The sequence below is a fragment of the Amblyomma americanum genome, chromosome 7, assembly GCF_052857255.1.
Source record: "Amblyomma americanum isolate KBUSLIRL-KWMA chromosome 7, ASM5285725v1, whole genome shotgun sequence".
Classification (NCBI taxonomy): Eukaryota; Metazoa; Arthropoda; class Arachnida; order Ixodida; family Ixodidae; genus Amblyomma; species Amblyomma americanum.
The window spans coordinates 139,045,680-139,065,377 of NC_135503.1; the positions used below are offsets into that span (position 1 = coordinate 139,045,680).

The window sequence follows — 19,698 nt, forward strand, 5'->3', positions numbered from 1 at the left end:
GTACCACCCCACGCTTCCAGGCAATAAGATAATTGACTGTGCACAAAGGCGAAATACAGAACGCGTAGAATTGGAAGATCAAAGCAGTCCCTGGCCTTTAGTAAAACATGACAACCATAGGCTAATTTGGAGCAAACATTATTAATTTGTTCTTTCCAGTGCATATCAGACGCGAACAGGACACCAAGATACTTGTATTGAGGCACCCTCAGCAGAGTCGTGTTGTCAATAGTTACAGATATACGTTCGTAGTTCATGTTCTTCTTGCGCGAGTGAAACACGGTGTACTTTATTTTCTCAGTATTAAGGGTTAACCGATTACTTTTAAACCACTGCGAAACTTCACCAAGCTCTTCATTAATTATACATTTAAGTGCCACTAAATTTTCCCCTGTAAAAAGCAGTGCAGTGTCATCAGCATATATTACAGCTTTCGAATATTTCAGCGTTGATGAAAGGTCATTAATATACAGGGAAAAGAATAGCGGCCCAAGCACGGAGCCCTGAGACACACCTAGATTAATGCTTTGCGGTAGTGAGGCTAAATTGTTCACGACAACATATTGTTTCCGTCCTGTAAAATAGCTTTTAATTAGATCACGAATTTTTCCTCTTAAACCGTAGGTTTCCAATTTCTGTTGTAGTATTGTGTGATCAACCGTATCGAAAGCTTTTGATATGTCTAAATATACTACTATGGCCAGCTTGTTATTATGCAGTGCAGAATTTATAAGTTGTGAAAGAACAAGAACTGCGGATGACGTTGACCTTTGGGGCCTGAAGCCATGCTGATTATGACATATAATGTTATATTTATTTAGAAAATTTTGTATACGTTTACAAAGAACCTTTTCAAAAACTGTATTAATTGCATTTAATACCGATATTGGTCTGTAGTTTCGCGGATCAGATCGCTCACCGCCTTTATAAATAGGTACAACCCTTGCAACCTTCAGCTCGTCAGGATATATTCCGTTTGCCAATGAATGGTTAAATATGTGTAGTAGATGGATCGCTAGTATATCAATGTTGTTTCTGATCAGTCTAACGGGTATTGCATCAGGTCCTGCCGCCTTGCCGGCTGAAAGGCTGCCGACTGCAGTGATTACTTCTTCTATGTCTATGTCAGGCAAAGCAAAACTGTTGTTAACACGTTCCGGCATCTTCGCCGTAGGTGCGTCAGCATGAACTTGCGCGGCAACCGTAGGCCCAATAGAGGTAAAATAGGTATTGAATGATTCTACTGTGTCTTCGTCAACTGTCTCAGGGAGTGTTGCCGTACTGGATCGCAGGCCGATTGCGTTGTTCACTATATCCCAATTTTTTTTTTGTATTTCCATGCGCCTGTTTCACCAGTGATGAATAATATTCTTTTTTTCTTTTTCTCATAAGAGATACAGACAAGTTCCTGCAGCGCTTATACTGGGTTAGGTAGTATTCGTTTGATCTCAACTGCTTCCATTTGCGATACCATTTGTCCTTATCTTTTAACACGGCTAATATTTCAGTATTCATCCAAGGACACGTTGGCTGGCTGTATTTATTGTGTTCGGCAGAGAGCTCTGTTCAATGGCATTTTTAAGGATCTCTAAAAAGTTGTTACACTCAGTATTGACGTTTTCATCACATGCCGTAGTGAAGTCGCCTTGTTCTAATGTTTCACGCAGTGCTACATAGTTTATCTTACTACGAATTTTACACTGCGTCAAGTGCGCTTGTGGAGGCAGGTCTTTTTCTATTACAAGAAAAATGGGTGAATGGTCGGCTACCACCTCAGCGCAGGTACCGGCCAGCACACCTGGGACAATATTACAGAGGGCGTGATCTATTAGAGTACTTGAAGTACTTGTTACGTGGGTAGGTTCTGTAATAATGTTACGTAAGGCAAATGATTCGAGAAGGAAAGTGTAGCTGTTCTGTACTCCATGTGATAGATCTAAATTGAAATCGCCCATTATGACAATATTAGAGCGACGCCCATGAAAACATTCTGTTAGAATCATTTCAAACTTCTCAAGGAACTCCGTTATCGATGTGTTTGGTGTCCGATAAACCACACCAACCATCAAACCATCCTGAAGTTTTATGAACAGGGTTTCAATGCAGTCAAAACTAACAGACGCCACTCCCATTAGCTGGTAGGAGACACTATCTCTGACAAACATCCCTACCCCACCTCCCCTTGCTCGTGTATCCCGTGGCTGGGATAAAAATTTATAACCCGGGAAAGAGACTACTTCATCACGCTTAAGCCACGTTTCACTCACGGCTATTACATCAAAACAGGATTCATACCTTGCCATGTGTACAATCAAGTTATTTAGGTTACTTCGTATGCTGCGCACGTTACAATGCAAAATTGAAAAGCTTTTATCACGCATCAAATCATCAACTTGTTGAAACGTAAAAGCCATGTCAAAAGAAACAGGAAAAATGTCATGCTAAGATCTGAACGACATAAAAAAAGAAAAGTCACACAACGTTGGCCAAGTCACCTTCACTTGTGATGTGCAGAACAGTAGAGTTGTCTGCCCTACGCATCAAAATTTTTCCTTGTGACAACCAAACAAACTTCCAGTTGTGGTCCTTAGCTGCTTTCTTTGCTTTAGATAGTAGTACTTTGTTTTCAACGCACAGGTGCTCATTAACAAACAAGGGTTCTTGTTCTTCAAAACCAAGCAGTCTCGTGTTCAGTTTGGTCTTTTTAGCTGCATTGAGCACTTTATCTCGGATAGACCTTGTGACAAACTTGACCACCACGTTTGGCTTATCCTTATCTTTAGAGCGCACTCGATGCACTACATCAATGTCAGAATCGGCAAGTGCGACACCCAGGCAAGAAGCCACCTTCTGAACAGAGTTTACAAGGTCCTCATTCGGAGCAAGCGGAAGTCCCTTGATTTCAAGATTTATGTTCCTGGTGAACTGTTTTAGCTCTAACATCTCTTTTTTGTCTCTTGCAGTTCATTTCTCAGAAGCTCATTTGTTTTCTGATAATGTTCATTTTGTTTTTTGACTTCTGCAAGCTCCCGACGAAAACCCTTCTGGGGTGCGTAAACATAACGCCTTCCAAACGAACAAATCAAGGGTAATGTGCTAGGACAAAATTTGGCATTATCGAGTGCAGCCAGAAGCGGCATAAAGCCCATATTTTGTTGCAGAAAAGGTTTTGAATGTACGGCTTATTTTTTAATGTTAATGGTACATACGTCTCTTGGGAGACATTTGTGGTACAGGGGTTAAAATAAAAGCCGAATGTGAAGGCTGCATCGATTCCAAACAACTTGCGAGCAGCTATCACATTTCTTTCCTTAAAGGTGTATAGACATATAATTTTGGGGGATTGTTTTCTTCTCTTCAATGATGCAGAAGGCACTACTATGCATGAATCACCATGTGGGATTCGCCTACGACCGATAAATAATTTATAATCGAATTGCTCTGACATGCTGTTCCGGTTTCGGTTTCGACAGCCGAACAGTGGATGTGACCTCAAAGTGTAATTATGTGGCACGTGAGACATGGAAGAACGTCAATATATACGCGGCTTCATCGTTTTAATTCACTGCAGTGCTGTAGCCAGCCTTTCTCAAGAGCCGGAATGACAGCGAGTGTGGAAGCAGCGATTATATTGCCGTTTTTTTTCATGCCTCACTTGGCCAATAACCACATTTTGACGTCACAATACTCATTTGGCTGTTGATTTTGAAATCGAAATAACACAAGAAAGAAATTCGATTTTAAATTATTTAGCGGTTCGTAGAAGAATACCACGTGGTAATGCATGTATAATAATGCTTTACACATCATTACAAACAAGGAAACAGGCACACAAGAGTTAGGAGTCTATGCTCCTTTAAAATCGGTTTAGTTGTACGAAGGCTTTTCAACAAGAGTGGCTCATATTGGTAGCAACGGCGGTGTACCGACTTATTCCAACACACTTTGCAGGCGCTCGCATCGTGTGAAGAAACAGGAAAGCCAGGGTCTGCCGTTGGTTCATCACCGCCAGGAGTATCTAACTGGTGCCAACAGCGGGCAATTTGTTGAGCCACTTCGCGGGACAGATTGTGTGCAAAAGACCGGTGTACTCGACCAGCCCTTCATCTGCAGAAGGGGCAGCTTGCAGGTTGCGCCATTAATTTACCTCGATATGCTTTGCAGGTGTTTTTTTCTTCGAGCCGTGAACCTGACTAGTAACATAATAATGCGCCTTTTCGCTGATTGTGACTGACGTTGTTGTTCATGCCATGTCTGATCCAGAGTGCCCTCTGTGCAAGAAACTTTGCGGAGACAGCGACTTCGTTCTTGCGTGTGTAGTACATGTCGCAATATCTGTGATGTTGAATCATACTGTGATACTACTGGTCAGTCACTAAGATCAGACAGTTGATCACTTCGGAAAAGCTGGAAATGTCAACCTTTTAGAGAAAATAAACCCAGTCATGATGCCAGTAGCATTGAAGTTGCATTGCAATTAGCAGTCGAAATTCTAAAGCTAAACCAGCTCATGCCTTAAAGGGATACAGCGCTAGACATGGAGTGCTTGGTTCACGACATACACATCAGGATTGATGACTTTCTGAAACGCTTCAAGGGTTCAGATAAGAAAATAAACTGACTTAAAAGAAAGTGTTGACAGAGCCTAAAAAAGGCAAGTTTTGAAAGGATTTCCAATAGGTACGAGGGACCGTTAATAAATTGAAATAGCGCAACAGACGCTTGAATCAGGAATTTAATGGCATATACCGGCAACGCCCGGCGAATACCTGCAAGATTTAAATGAATGACCTTTCTAGTGTTCTCGACGGTCCTTGTCTTGATTTCAATGACGTAGCTGACATCCATCGCCTCCAGCAAAAGCAGCTTAGGTCAAAGGCATGCTGCTACATTACAGCCGCTAGGTAGACAGAGGTTATGGCTGAAAAAGCGTAAACGTTTCAAACATAATGTGGCGAAAACATAACGGAACAAAACCTCAAGCTTCTTCAGGGAACAAAATACTCGTCTGCTAGTCAAGGATACATACCGCTGTGCTTGGCACACAAGCGGCAAAATTGTGCTGCAGATGGACGTAGGTAACCCGGCAACTGCCTTCAAATCATTATCCCCGTTCAACGGTCTGAATTCTGAATTGATACGCGAACTTGTGTAGCACGCAGTACGGGCGTTTGCTGCATGAAATTTTATATTTGAGCAGAAGGTACGAGCCTTTTTTTTTTAATTTTTAAAATCTAACTGTCTTCGCTGAGCGAAGTCTAAGGGTGTTTAATTAGAGCTGTGTTTTTATGCTATCAACTTATTGTTCACTGTGCTTCAACGCACTGAAACCTGGTGTGACAAGTTCATAGAAGAATGCACCAAAGTCATACTGTTGTCGCGTAGTGGTGTGTGGCAGTCCTGCAGTCATAAAGACAGCAAAAATGCACAAAAAGGAATCATTCGTTGGGCTGACTCGCACCTACAACGAGCTGGATGACTTGGCGGTGGCGATAGCAACAAGCGTGCTCTGCAGGGGTAAGCGATGTGTAGTAGACCAAATACTGGAGTCCCTTACAACGGGCCTTAGCAGGAGGGGCAAGAAGCTTACGATGTTGCACAATATAAATTCATAAGGAGGGCATGAAACATGTAGTAGTAAGTGGTTGTTTATTAAAATAATGACAAAAAGGAAGGAAAAAGAGTTTTGCTAGCCCCGGCATCTGCCATCAATACTGAAGCACCTGTGCTTGGGCAGCGGAAATAAAGGATAGCCGGGAGAATGGAAAATTGAAATGAAAGAGATGAGAGGACAGGAAGGGAGGATAGGGGGAGAGGTAATGTACACAAACCATTTACACAATAAGATATGTGCCCAGGTTGGGCGCGTGTAGTTCATGATGCAGCAAAAGCACGAAACATAAAAGCATGAAACACAAGTAACAATTCATTTCCGATAGAAGATTTTGAACAGTAACAGGCGCAAATTTATAGAAATGCGAAACGTGGCTATGTATAAGTGTCATCAATTTGTCAATAGAGTTAATGATAATATTCACATTAGAAGGCAGCTTGCTATATTCCTTAATTTTTTGTTTATAATGAAATACTTTCGAATATTTATTTTGGCGCCTTGTATGTAGAGTAGCACGGTGCCTAATATAAGGTTGAGGACTCATAGAAAGTTGGTGCGATATTTTGAAAAATGAAGCGTATGACATTGCGCTGGATTGACTCCAGTGCCTCAATATTCTGTTTGGCGTAGGGATCCCAGCCCGTGCAACCAGGCTCTAGTTTTGGTTTGATGAGGGTAAGCTAAGTGCTTTATTCTGGAAGGAGCGATTTTTATTTTGAGAAAAGTTGGCAATATAACTGTTCCAGCTTAGAGAGCTTTTTATGGTAACACCGAGATATTTACATTCAATAAATTCTATAAGGGCATGCGATGGATGGGTTTATGGAAAGAAGCGCACAAATTTTTGTTCGTAATATTGGTAATATAACTCAAGAAACCAGTGTTGAATGCCCCTCAAAGGAGGCCATCTAGCCAATGGCTTCGACCGTTCGTCATGACAACGCATTAATCCCATTTCGCGGATGCATCTGTCATTCACCTGTAATGTGACGGTAGGGGTTAATCGCGACATCATGAGAACAGACCAACTCCATTGTTGCAGCTGAGTATAATTAAGCCGGATGTTATCGTAACAGACCTTAGCGACCATTCGACTGTTTTTATCTTTCTGTCCGATGCGAGAGAGTGCCAGTAAGCATGAGAAAGTCTTTCAGCACAGTTCAGAAACAAGTTTACGAGAGTTCAGAAGAGAAACACAGAAGGCTGATGAAACTCGTACGGCGTTTAGGAATATATGTTTAGTCATGTATATACGTATTTTTTTCCAATTTGAAATGTTAGGAACGCAGAACAGTGCCTTAAGCTATAAGTAAGCAAGGATATCTTGGAAGAATTAATCTCAAGAACCGCCTTTATAGGAGCTTTGAAAATACTAGGGACTTTCACATTCTTAAAACATATAAAAGCTTGTGCAACAGGTTGGTTAAGATAACCAAAAAAGCTAAGAGATCGTATCACTAAGATTTTTTTTTCGCGTGATATGCAAAATTTCGGTCTTACATGAAGAAAAACTATATTCTCTACAGCATCTCAATTAAACTGAGGCTATCACTTGTGAAAGTGTTCAGGCATCCGCGTATTTATTTGCAAACCTGTTCAAAGACTTTTTCATTTACCAGTTTTTGAATTCTTTCTGGGTCGATAATTTGTTGCACCCAGCAAACATAACACCCCTTCAAAACACCTTATTTTTGTCTTCAGTTCACAGGTCCGGTTAGTATCATAAAACTAAATAATAGCAATGCATCACATTTGAATAAAAAGAGAAATAAACTGGCGAAGTATGTTGCAATTTTATTAGCTCACCCTATGAAGCGTATGTTAGGTTTGTAGACTGGCGCATTTCCGCAGCACACTGAAATTGCTGAAGTCACTGTAATATTCAAGAGTGCAGCCGGAAGACACGAAAACCTAGGAACCAATCACAGTTCCACTCTTTTTTCGAGTGCATTGGAAAAACTGATTTATTTACAACCCTTCCGCTTTTTAAATAGTAACTCTCCTAACTTAATTTCCAACGTGGATTACATAAAATATGTGCTACACAAAGTGCTTTACTGAAGAACAACGAAATTGTTATTAAAACTTTTAAAAAGCAATTCTTAACACAGGGTTTTGCATCGGCTTATCAAAAACTTCCGAGTGTGCCAGAGTTCTTTGCTTAAAGATGCGATTAAGTAATGAACATGGTGTCGCATATAATATCTGAGCCGCTTACTTATAGTGCCGCAAAGCGATACGTTTCACTAAATGAATAATCATCAGACTTAAAACCCATGACCGCCGACGTATCGCGAGGAAGTATTTTAGGATACATTATTTTGTGATTACACGAAATTATTTAACTAATATTAGGACCATAACTGTTACTCATTTGCAACGCAGGCGATAAAAATTTATCAGTTACAGGCAAAAATTTAAACACACTGAAGCATGTGAAGAAATATTGTCCCTCTAGCTTCGGCAAATGAAGTTTTTGTCAATAAAGTTCAGTATAGCAACAACAATCCTTTTCCGGCTCAAGAACACAGCCGATAATGCACCTAGAGCATCCTTTGGTATATACATAAAGGGTAGAAAGAGTGAAGTCATTTGAAGTTTTGGGAGTGCACTTCTCAAGCAATTTCAGTTGGAACCCCCACATACTAATATCCGAAGCAAACTATGCCGAACCAGAAGCCTACACATCATAGGTTCAAGCTACCAGACCACATAAAATTATTGCAGCCTACTTCGTTTATTTAGTCAAGTTTTTCTCCGCCCATGTGCTAAGAAAATTTTCGATAAGCTATTCTTGTTGCAGAAAAAGATAATTATGGTAATCCCTTATTATCGGCACTGGATAATTAAGGTACTCAATTTTTTACGAATATAAATTAGCGCGGTCATTTCATCAGCCTGTAAGAAGGAATAACTCGTTTCTAGCTTACACAGCAATGTTGAAAATAGTCAAGCGCATATAATACAGGCGGTTTTTACCCACAGTCCAAAACAACTATGGGTTACAATCTATGATGAAGATCCATTACAAATTTTAAGGGGAACAAGATGGATGCAAGAAGCTTCTTACGAGAAAGTTTGCAAGCTCTCTCTTTGTTTATTATCAGGGCTTCAATGAGTGCACGTTTCATTTTTCCACCTTCACTTTTCTTAATTTGTTCTCATAAATGCTCTTATGTTTGTTTTGTTAATTTCCCAGTACTTATCTACATATATGCACGCGCCCAAGTGCGTCCCGGCCACCGCTGTGGCTTAGCGGTTATGTAAGGTGCTCGGCTGCTGACACGAAAGACGCGAGTTAGGTCCCGGCAGTAGCAGTCGAATTTCGATGGAGGCGGAGTGCTAGATGCCAGTGTGCTGCGCGATGTCAATGCACGTTAAAGAACCCCAGGTGGCCGAAATTGTCATGAGCCCTCCACTACGGCGTCTCCCATATCCTGAGTTGCTTTAGCACTATAAAACCAGACCAAGCGTTCTGTTTACCATCTGCCTGTAGCCGCCATTCATTTATCAGAGCTGTACACGGGACACTTCCACATGAGAAACTCACTTTACACAAAAACGCCTTGCTATCCAGGCCGGGGCGGCCAACCGATCAATCTGTTGATGACAGAAGTTTTTTTTCCGGCTGGGCACCACTTTCGTAATAAAAAAGGAAAATAAGTGATTTTATTTGATTTTAAATGCAGCTATCTTCCCGTCTTACCTGGCTTGAGGATTTTGTTGATAATGAAAGGAACAGTGATGAATCCATCTCTGCGGGACCCAGCAAGGGCCGTGCCAAACCATACTGCACAAAAGATAAAAGGTGTTAGCGAAATTACCCTTGTGAAATCTAACCTTTCTAATGCCAAGCTTTGCACGAGTTGGAATAGCATTCATCGCATGTGGCTGCCACTTTTCTGTCAGAGTCTTTTGTTGGGGTTTACGGTAACATCTATTTCATATTAAAGCATCGAAGGTACTGTTTATGCATTTCTGCTTCCAATGATTACGTGTTAATCACAGCATTTGCAATCGCTGTTCAAGTAAATTTTCGCCTAGAAAGCAAGACTTGAGAAGTATATGATGACTAAATATTTAATAAATATGAGGCTTCAGCACAAACATATCAGCTAAAATTATTATGCATAGAATGTATAATTAACCCAGCAATCTGTTTATTTAGTATGCTGCAGAGTAATCACCTACTCCGTTCGCCTGTTCGTCACTCTTCCTCTTGGATAATTCTATTGTTCTTTTGTTTATATTTCTTGTTCGGTTGCTTTGGGGACAAATAATTTACCTTAGTCCCACTTGCCTGTTCTTGCCTCCCTGAAAATAACTGAGAAAACGGGGCCGACACACCGCAGTTTTCGAGATAAAACCTACTAGTGTAGCATAGAAAATGCACAGCGCCCTGCGCCCGCGTTAGTGACGGCTTGCCAGAACTTTGGCGGTGTAAAAATCACGCATTTAAGGTAAGTATTGATGGGACTAACTGCGGATGAAGTGCCGTCAGATTACCTAATTTGGCGAGGCATCTTACCTTAGATAGGTTGACTTTAATGTTAACCACAACATGACTTCCGGAATTCACATCAAAGAGCACAAATCTATCGCGTTCTGCGATACTGCAAAGATGCGGTCAGTGAAAACACGTTATCCGACTTCCACACTATGGGGATACTGCCTAATCAACTTCTTCGCAAAAAAAGAGACAGTTTTGAAATAAATCCTTCAAAAGAGTACATTCTATATTACGCGAACCATTAGAATTGTAGCAATGTACCAGTAATGGACAGGTTATAAATGCGTACCAAATTCAACTTTTTCGCAAGCGTGGTATCTCATGCGTTCTCGGCACTTTGAGGTGTTCATAACAGCACCCTCTTCTTTCGTGAACATCTCCTTGATGTCTTGGGGCGGGCAACCACCTGCAGAAGTTTGGTTACATTGAAGTAGGTAAAGAATAATGGGGGCGTAGCTCACCAAACATTTCGCACAAATGTGCTTCGTAGGAATCAAGATCCTTTCTCGAAGTCAGTAATGATTTGTCTTTCAGGAGCTTGGCTGTCGCACAACGTTTTCATGCAAAAAACAAATAGCGAATCTGACAAAAAAACCAACTTAATTAACTCAAAGCACTATTAAAGGGACGATGAAATTTTTTTGATTGGGATATTCTAGTTCGACAGATCTGTAGAGGTGGTCGTTGTGGGTAGTTTCGAAGAACTGCTTGCTGGGTGAGTTGGTGCATGGGTATTGTTAAGAACAAATGCGCACACATAAAGGACGAACACAGGAAAGATGATGTAGACGGAAAGGGCGCATACTATCAGCTGGTTTTATTCGGATCAGTGCTCCGTATATAAGCATGTACACATGTGCCTAAACGAGAGGGGGGTGGAGGCGAGAGAGAGGTCAAATCAAGCCCAGGCACAAATCAACAAAATGCGAGCAGAAAGTTTTTTCCGCACTACACAGGGTAACTGGTGTGTCACTAATACATTCATCGCCTTTTAACTTGATGCAGTATGCTTCTAGCAGCACACGGCCTACTCTGTCTTTACTTATGCCAAGAATCGTGACACTCTAGGGCCGTGGCTCACAACCATTGCATGTAACGCAATAAGACGGGACATTTACTTCTTTCGTCTTCCGAATTCATCGTGCGTGTTCACCTGAGCGTTTGTTCCCGCAGCGGCTTGTCTATCCAACTGTATATTATGAAATAATTATTAAAAATCACTGCTTGCAATAGCTCGCAACAGATTAGGTCGACACCTCACTGCGTGTCCTCTGTCCCGATGACGTCAGTGAGCCGTCTGGGCGAGCATAGCCAGAGCTTTCAAATTTCACTCGAATACCTACAAAGGCAAGTTATACAGATCTGTTGCACTAGAACATGTCCGTCGAAATCATTTCAGGAACCTTTAATGTTCATCCTGGCCCATTTTATTTCGTCCCCTTTTCGGAACGGAAAGATATTCTTCATCCTCTTGGCGAGTATAAAGCTTTCTGTAGTCGTCCTATATAAGTTTCTGCTATCCTAGTTTCTGGAACACAAGGCCTGTGTTGCCGTTCATCGCGTCAGCAAACAGTTGAGAAGAAAAGTGGAGCTCGTTGTCATAATGAAACCTGTGCGTTATAGTAACCTTGCGAATCAAAGCTAAGACTAAGCTATCAAGGCTAACTGCTAATATAACACAATTGGTGAAATCACTGTTTTAACTTTTAAATAGAGGCGAAAAACAAAAATTTCGTAATAAATTTGAAATGCCACAAGGAACTATATTTCGCGGAGTTGTTGTAGAGGTAGATTAATATGAACGTTTCTTTTTCTCAGACACCTGGAGGCTTGTAGGAACACAAAAAACTGCGAACGCTTCCACACACTCGTAACGAGTGGAACCTAGCTAACCTGAGCATGAAATTCTGAGAGCGACCCAGGAAACACTGCATGGTGCGTGTTATTCATAAAATGTCCTTCAATATCGAAAAAAGAATCTCGCGCGCATATTCAGTGAGATTAGAAAACACTTCCATATTATTCCTATTGTTACGAAAATTACAGCCTCAAAATAGTTTCTTTATGCATGCTTAATTTTTCACTACGAATTTTATGATTCTAGAAGAGTTGAAGTGTTAATTAGGTTATCTTTGAACACCAAATATCTAAGATATTTTTCTCCTTGAAGTAGGCTACAACAAACATCATTGTACAGTTTCAAGTACGCAAAATCTAACATTTTTCTGCAACTTTGGCTCATCTACAACCTGTAGGTGCACCCAAAACAGCAGCACCAATCTGAATGCAAAGACGCATTATTTGAAAAAAGAAGGCGTTTTCTTGCTGAGTGTCTGATTTAATGCATTGTACCAACTATAGCAGTTATAGAGTTTATTATAACTGTCACAGGACTAGAAAAGGAGCTGCTCGTGTAGCTTACTTTCCAGGCATCTGCACACGTCAGAGTGACCCTCATTGTCATCGTAGCAGTCGATCTTGAGCAAGGGACTGGTGCTGTCTGGCGAGTAGAATTTCCGGCAAGATATATCTGACAAAGAAATGGCAAATTAAGACAAACTGAGGCTGTAACCTTGGAAGCCCAGAAAAGACCAACAAACACCAGAGCTTCGCATTGCGACAAGCCCAAAAACCTCCTTCCAATGATGCATTTGTGTTCTGCCTACAGTACCAAGCCTGTACAGTTTGCCAGGCGTATGGCACATCCATGGATGATGAAAAATATTGCGACATTGCACAACAGAAAAGGACATGGCACGAATCTCTGCCGCATTCTCTTAGTTTTCTTTTCTTATGTTTGCCTGCGCTTCATGACGAAGAGATACTTAACAACTCTCACGTCGTTCAGCGCCACATATAGTGTGCATTTGGTACAATGTTTAGGAAAATCCCCCAAGGGTGAGCAGGATTATATTAAAGAAGTAAATACTCATCGGCATCCACCCAAGCGTAGCCATACCGCTACAAAGAAAATCTGCACAGCTCCCACAGAAATTTCGTAGTTAAAATAAAATTCGTCCTGGTCCGAGGTTTGAATCCGGGGCCGCCGCTTCACGGTCACCCTACGAACTGAGCTAACCGGGAAGGCTAGTGTTGTATATTTGGTTTCGGTTTTGGCTTGTTGATTGCCGCCGCTAGGGGCACCAGTGTTGCCCTATGTATATAAGCATGCGTATCCTCCAATAAATGAAAGTTGATGTACGGGGTGCTCGGCAGGCGCAGCCGCGTCTCATTCGTCGGCGTTTCATAACATTGGCGACGAGGGTTAATCGTTTCGGGGAGGGGGGGGGGGGGGGGGCGTGATTTTCGTCATCGGCTTTCCGGCGCCACGAGCATTTCAGGGCTCGCCCCGCCGCCCCCGTTCCTGCCGACACCTGGTCGTCCTGCTATTGCACGGCCGCACTGGCTCCGCATCTTCGAGAAGTTTCTGCTCGCGTCGGGTGTCTCCGACTGCACGCCCGATCGTCGCAAGGTCATGCTACTTCACAGTGTCGGCGTAGAGGGCCAGCGCATATTTTGCGCACTGCGGCTTCTATCTTCGGACAACGATAAGCCCGGTGAGCAAACTGCTAGTGATAAGTCATCAGGAGATAGCAAGGGCACCGCCGACACACGGCCTGAACCGTCGCCGTGCGACATCGCAGTCGCAGCCCTGCACGCTCATTTTACAACAGCAACCAATGTTGTCGCCGAGCGACACCGTTTCGGTAACCGTATTCCGCAAGCCGGTGAACCTATAAATGAATACGTTACCGCATTGTGTGAACATTCTGCTTTGTGCTCTTTCCCTTCCCTGGAAGATTCGCTGCGTGACCAATTTGTTGCGGGTGTGGAGTCTCAGAGCTTGAGTGAGCGATGAGGGGTCGTCTCTATCGTTCGCTAGAGCTGTAATCATGACAACACAGTTTGAACAGGCAACCAACAATTTACAAGAATTTGCCTCTGCAGATGTTGCACGCATAAAAACTCGTGAAAACGCGCCAGCACGAGCATCATGTTCCGAACGCAGCTCGAAGCGTTCACGTAGCCACCAGTCAACTTGCTACCGCTGCGGGTCAGTCCAGCACAATGCCGCCTCAGTTCGCTGTCCTGCCAAAAAGAAGCGTTGTCACCTTTGTGGTATCATCGGTCAATTTCGCTCTGTTTGCAGCAAACGAGATGTCGCTCTAGTTCATGAGGTGGAAAGTGAAAATTCATCCATCGAGGAAGTTTTTACCATTCTGGCTGTGACAACGTCAGCTCGCCCTGCAGTTAATGTTACCGTGGCGATTGGTCGTACGGACATGACTTTCCTCGTGGATTCGGCGTCATCGGTTTCCATTATACGGTATCCTGTTTAGGCAGCATTTCGAAGGACAGGCGCTTTCTCACCATAAAGTTAGGCTAGTAGAGTATTCAAAGAAGTCAATTTTTGTCCGTGGCTGTTTTTTCGCTGAAGTTACATTTATGGACTGCATAACATGCCTTCCCTTCTATGTTGTTGAACAAGGCAGCTCACTACTGGGTATTGATTCCATCAAAGCAGTAGGTCTGCAAATAGATGTCTCGTCGCTTTGGTGTCTTGAAAGAACGCTATCTACTAATTCATGGAGGGAAGAGACCTCTGACCATATAGAGGCAAACCAGCCCATTAACTTCCCAAAAAAATTAGTGCAATAGTTTGAAACTTCATTCGAACCAGAGCTTGGCCTCGGGAAAGGTTTTGTTCACCGTATCAAAACGCGATCCACACTGCAGCCACTGGCATCAAAACTTAGGCGCCTTGCGCTCTCATTGCGACCATTAGTCTCGGAAGAACTTCGTCGGTTGGAAAAGATTGGCGTGATAGAGCTCGTGGAGGCATCGGAATGGGTGTCCCCCATTGTGGTGGTTAAAAAGAGGGAGGTATTCGTATGTGTGTAGACCTCAGAGAGGCAAACAAAATCATCGTTCCAGACAGCTTTCCCCTTCTTCATACTGAAGAGCTGTTGCATAGCCTAGTGGGGGCCACACATTTTTCTAAGCTAGACCTCGCGTCTGCTTATCACCAGGTCTTGCTTCACCCTGAGAGCCGCGACTTGACTGCATTTATAACCCACGACGGCCTCTTTCGTTTTAAGCTTGTGTGTTTCGGACTGGCTTCCGCGCCCTCCGCGTTTCAGAGTATGATGTCAAAAATTCTACAGGGCAGTAACGGCGTCCTTTTCTACATTTATGATGTCATTGTATTCGGGAAGGGCAGACAGGAGCAGCTAAAAAACCTTGCCGCAGTGCTAAAGCGCATAAAAGAGGCAGAACTCAAGCTGAACAGGAAATGTGTCTTCGAAACGCAAGAACTCTCCTTTTTGGGCCACGGGGTAACAGCAAGCGGTATTATTCCATTGAGAGAAAAGGTTTCCTTCATCCAGGATACCCCGGCGCCCACTGATGCAGCCGGACTTCGATCGTTTCTGGGACTGGTCGAGTACTACTCAAGGTTTATTCCCAACTTTGCCGACATCGTCGAACCAATGCGTGTTCTTTTCAGAAAGGGGCAGTCATTGTTTAGTCTAGCGAGGTCGATGCCAGCTTTAGAAAGGTGAAAGAGTACTTGCGTCCAGCACCGTACTTCGAATGTTCGATGCATCCCTTCCAGTTGTCATTTCCACCGACGCTTCCGACTGCGGGTTTGGAGCGGTTCTACAGCAGGTGGACAGACATGAACTGCACACGGTCGCCTTCGCGTCTCGAGTGCTTTCGCCAGCAGAGAGGAAATATTCAGTAGGAGAGCGCGAAGCACTCGCGTGTGTTTGGGCTTGTGAGCGGTGGCATATTCACCTGTGGGGATGCCATTTCTTCCTTCTGACTGACCATCAAGCCTTGGTCACATTGCAGTTAACTCAAGGACCAGGAAGGCGTCCCTTGCGGGTAGCACGATGGACAGAGCGCCTCTTACGGTACAACTATACCGTCAAGAATCTCAAGGGGTCGACAAACCGAGTAGCGGATGCACTTTCACGTCTCCCCGTGTCACCATCGCAGGAAGAAGGAACTTTGTTAGATGAAGTGATATCGGTTCTCTAAACCCCTTCATGCATCACGAGAGAACAGTTGGAGCAGGACCAGCCTGGTGATAGCGTGCTGCAACAAAGCAAGGCATATATCCAATCATTCTGGCCGGCACACAAATCCTTAGCGGATGAGCTGCAACCCTTCTTCATAGTACGCGATGAACTTTCAGTGTTGGACAATTTGGTCTTGCCTGGAGAACGGCTTGTGGTTCCCGCATCACTTACGTAACAGGTCATTGCCGCTGCTCACGAAACTCATCCCAGAGTGGTGCGAACGAAAGCACCGCTGCGAGAAAAATTTTGGTGGCCAGGCATGGACAGGCAAGTAAAACTAGCCATCCAAATGTGCATCATATGCCAGACCGTGGACAAGAGCCCCGAGGTCAAGGCTACATCATTGGAACCGATCCCGTTACCAGACCAACAGCAGCTGAAGCTGGGAATGGACATTGTCCATTTGAGAGAGCACCGCACGATTGCAGATACGCAATCACGTTGGTCGATTACTATGCAAAACGGCCCGAAGTGCACTTTTGCAGTGAAACCACCACCCGCACGGTAACAAACTTCTTGCTGTCGGTGCTCGCGCCCGAAGGCTGCCCGGAACAAATTGTTTGCGACAACGAGCCACAGTTTTCATCTCGGGAATTCGAAGCTTTTCTAAAAGATCCTGGTATCTGCTTGAGACGTTCGTCCGTGTACTACTCACAACCAAATGGCCAAGTAGAGCGCTTTAACAGGGTTTATAAAAGCTACATTGAAGTAGCTACACTATATCAGCGTCCCGTGCGCCAGGCGATAACAGAATACCTGGGCGTCTACCGTTGCACGGCACACGCCACAACTGCAAGTGCCCCGGCCCTTCTCCTGCACAGACGGTTGCCAAGAACTCGGCTGGATGTAATCGGGCAGCCGTCAGCCATATTATTTTCTGACCCTGGTTCGCAACTTCGCCACCTACACGAGCGAGTGAAGCAAAAACAAAATTACAGTAAAAGATACACGGACGCTCGGAGGGCCGCTCGAGAAACAAGGGTGGATTGCAGGCGACCTCCTCCGAGTCAAGAAACCCAGAATTTTCTTTAAAGGTGACCTGGAATTCAGTTGCCCAAGAAAAGTGATCAGCAAGAAGGGACCATCGTCTTTCCGCCTTGACAACGAAAAATGTTGTCAAATATGCCACGAGCATCTGCTACCCTTCATACGTGGGGTAAAAGAAACTGTACAGCTAGACAGGGCCCCACTCAGGAAGCGACCACCGGGACATCAGCTGTTGTGGCAAAAGAGCCTGCCTTGGCACCTGTAGCTGGCAGTGAGCCCAAGTTGATTCCAGTCGCCAGTGGTTCCCCTAAAGAAGCAGAGCCGCAAAGAAGGGTACAGCCAACAAGAAATAGGCGACCCCCAGATCGCTACGGCTACCAAGTACGATGGGTGTTGGTGTTAATAAGATCGGGTTAGATCCCTCGCGAGTGTTATACGCGTATTTCATTGGGACTACGAAAGACAAACACTGAGATGGCTTGCTTTTGTTTTGCTGTTGTGCGTTTTTGTGTTTTGTGCTTTTCGTTACAGCGTACAGACAAGAACGCTGTTTTCACTCTAATTTTGTATAGATGCATTAACCTACTACTTTACTAATACGTATATCTTTGTTTTTGTAAGAAAGAGAATATGTTGTATATTTGGTTTTGTTTTGTCCATCGCTGCCGCTAGGGGCACGAGTGTCGCCCTATGTATATAAGCATGCGTATCCTTGAATAAAAGAAAGTTGATATGCGGGTTGCTCGGCAGACGCAGCCGCGTCTAATTCATCGGCATCTCACGCAGATATAAAAGCTAGCATATGGTAGGGCGAGAGTGAATTGATCAACAATTCGAAGTTGGAACGGTTTGTAAAGTTATGTCGCGTGCGCGAATACCTAACTGGTGTCGAGGCTGTGAACGAAAGGATGGCGACTTCAACAAGCATAGTGATATTCTTTCTGAAGTAACACTATTCGCTCTCAGAAAAAGCTTGTGCCGGACAGCAAAAATGCTAAACTAAAAACTAACGCAACTCGTTTTATACATAGTGACACAGCTCTAGGAAACTCATTTCCTTTGTAAATTTTTTTTTTTGAGGGAAGTAAAAGAGCGACTTAGAAAAAAAAAACAGACAGCTTCACTCTCGTGTATGACGTAAGTTGCATGGAAGAACATTGAATGCAAAGTAGATTTTAAAGACGCTAAACGTATTAACAGCGAGTACGAAGTGACCATAGTTATTAATAAGAGGAATGAGAAAAAATAAAACATGCAAGCTAGTAAAGGTCAACTGACACTTATCTATTGCGTGCCTGAAAGGTTTCAGAGCTTTAGGTATGGAAGGCGTGGAGGATACTGGAGTACACATAAGTATCCTTTAATTTTCAATTGCATTGACATATTAGACAATCCTAAAGACTAAATGCAGCGGGTAATGGTGGCTTACAAACGCCGATATATAACGGTTCGCTTGAAGCATTAAATGAGTTGAAATGAGGTAGTCTTCAACATTCTACCCAAGAAACAACAGTTTACGCCGGACGGCGAGGCATCGGGAGTATAGAAGAATTACGACGCCTGAACTAACTGGCGCTGTTACTCAGTTACCACGCTACTGAGGGCAAGGAGGGATAGAATGGGGCCTCTTAAACCTATACGTGCATAATATGACTAACGAGGTGTTTTCGTGGGTCACTTGGTGCAGCTTACTAAAAGTGACCAGGCTGAAAGGTTTAGCTGTTGTAGCGGTTGTAGGGTTAAATTTGTATCTCGCTTACTTTCTCTCATGCCTTATAAGCGTAGCTTTAGAGCACAGTGACTCCTATAGTGTACCACGCCAACTGACACACCTCAGCCCCTTTCTTCAAAATGAAGTCACTTCGGGGGAGAATTAAAAAGACGGTCGAAAGCAACACTTTACTTGTACGCTGACGCATGCGACTTACCGGGGTCGTAGTAGGCGTACGCCTTCACGGAGCCCGAGTGCAGCTTGCCGACGCCGAATGCCTGCTGCAGGCCAAACTCGACGCACACGTTGGCGTCCGAAGGAATGGTCGGCAGGTAGAAGACCACGCTACGCTGGCTCAATTCGTACGAGTCCACACGTTTGTCGGCCACCAGCTGAGACAGTGCAAATAATGGGGTGTCGAGGTAAGATCTCCGATAATGAAGTAGTATCAGCCCGCCTCCTATTGTAGTAATTTCAAAATGTTTTAACAACGATCTATAGCCGTGACGTTATAGCTGGACTGGACACAAGCCTTCGTGAGCACGGCGATACTAGTCAAGACCTCACGGGGCATAATACTAGGTGCTTCATGTGTGTCTCATGTGTGTTACGTAGCTTTAGTGCGTTAACACTAGATGGGTCACTGGCGACACAGCCATGACTCCTCATGTTGAAGCCGTGCAGTAACTCGGGTAAGCTCCGCGGAGCGTCGCGCCAGCTGCAGCCGACTCGAGAGAGGGTGTGAAGATGAAGAGCGACAAACGCGGTTCCGTGCACGTGCGGATATCGGAAA

General features: G+C 43.8%; 1 protein-coding gene across 1 annotated transcript in view; it reads right to left on the reverse strand.

Moving 5' to 3' along the window:
* Positions 1 to 19,698, reverse strand: part of LOC144096617 (complement C3-like) — a 178,717-nt gene that overhangs the window by 20,627 nt on the left and 138,392 nt on the right. Inside the window, exons 33-36 of the mRNA XM_077629433.1 lie at positions 19,123 to 19,297; positions 12,547 to 12,654; positions 10,414 to 10,530; positions 9,321 to 9,404 (exon numbers count right to left, since the gene is read on the reverse strand). Coding sequence (XP_077485559.1) covers positions 9,321 to 9,404; positions 10,414 to 10,530; positions 12,547 to 12,654; positions 19,123 to 19,297 — 484 coding nt within the window. The remainder of the gene's footprint in view (positions 1 to 9,320; positions 9,405 to 10,413; positions 10,531 to 12,546; positions 12,655 to 19,122; positions 19,298 to 19,698) is intronic.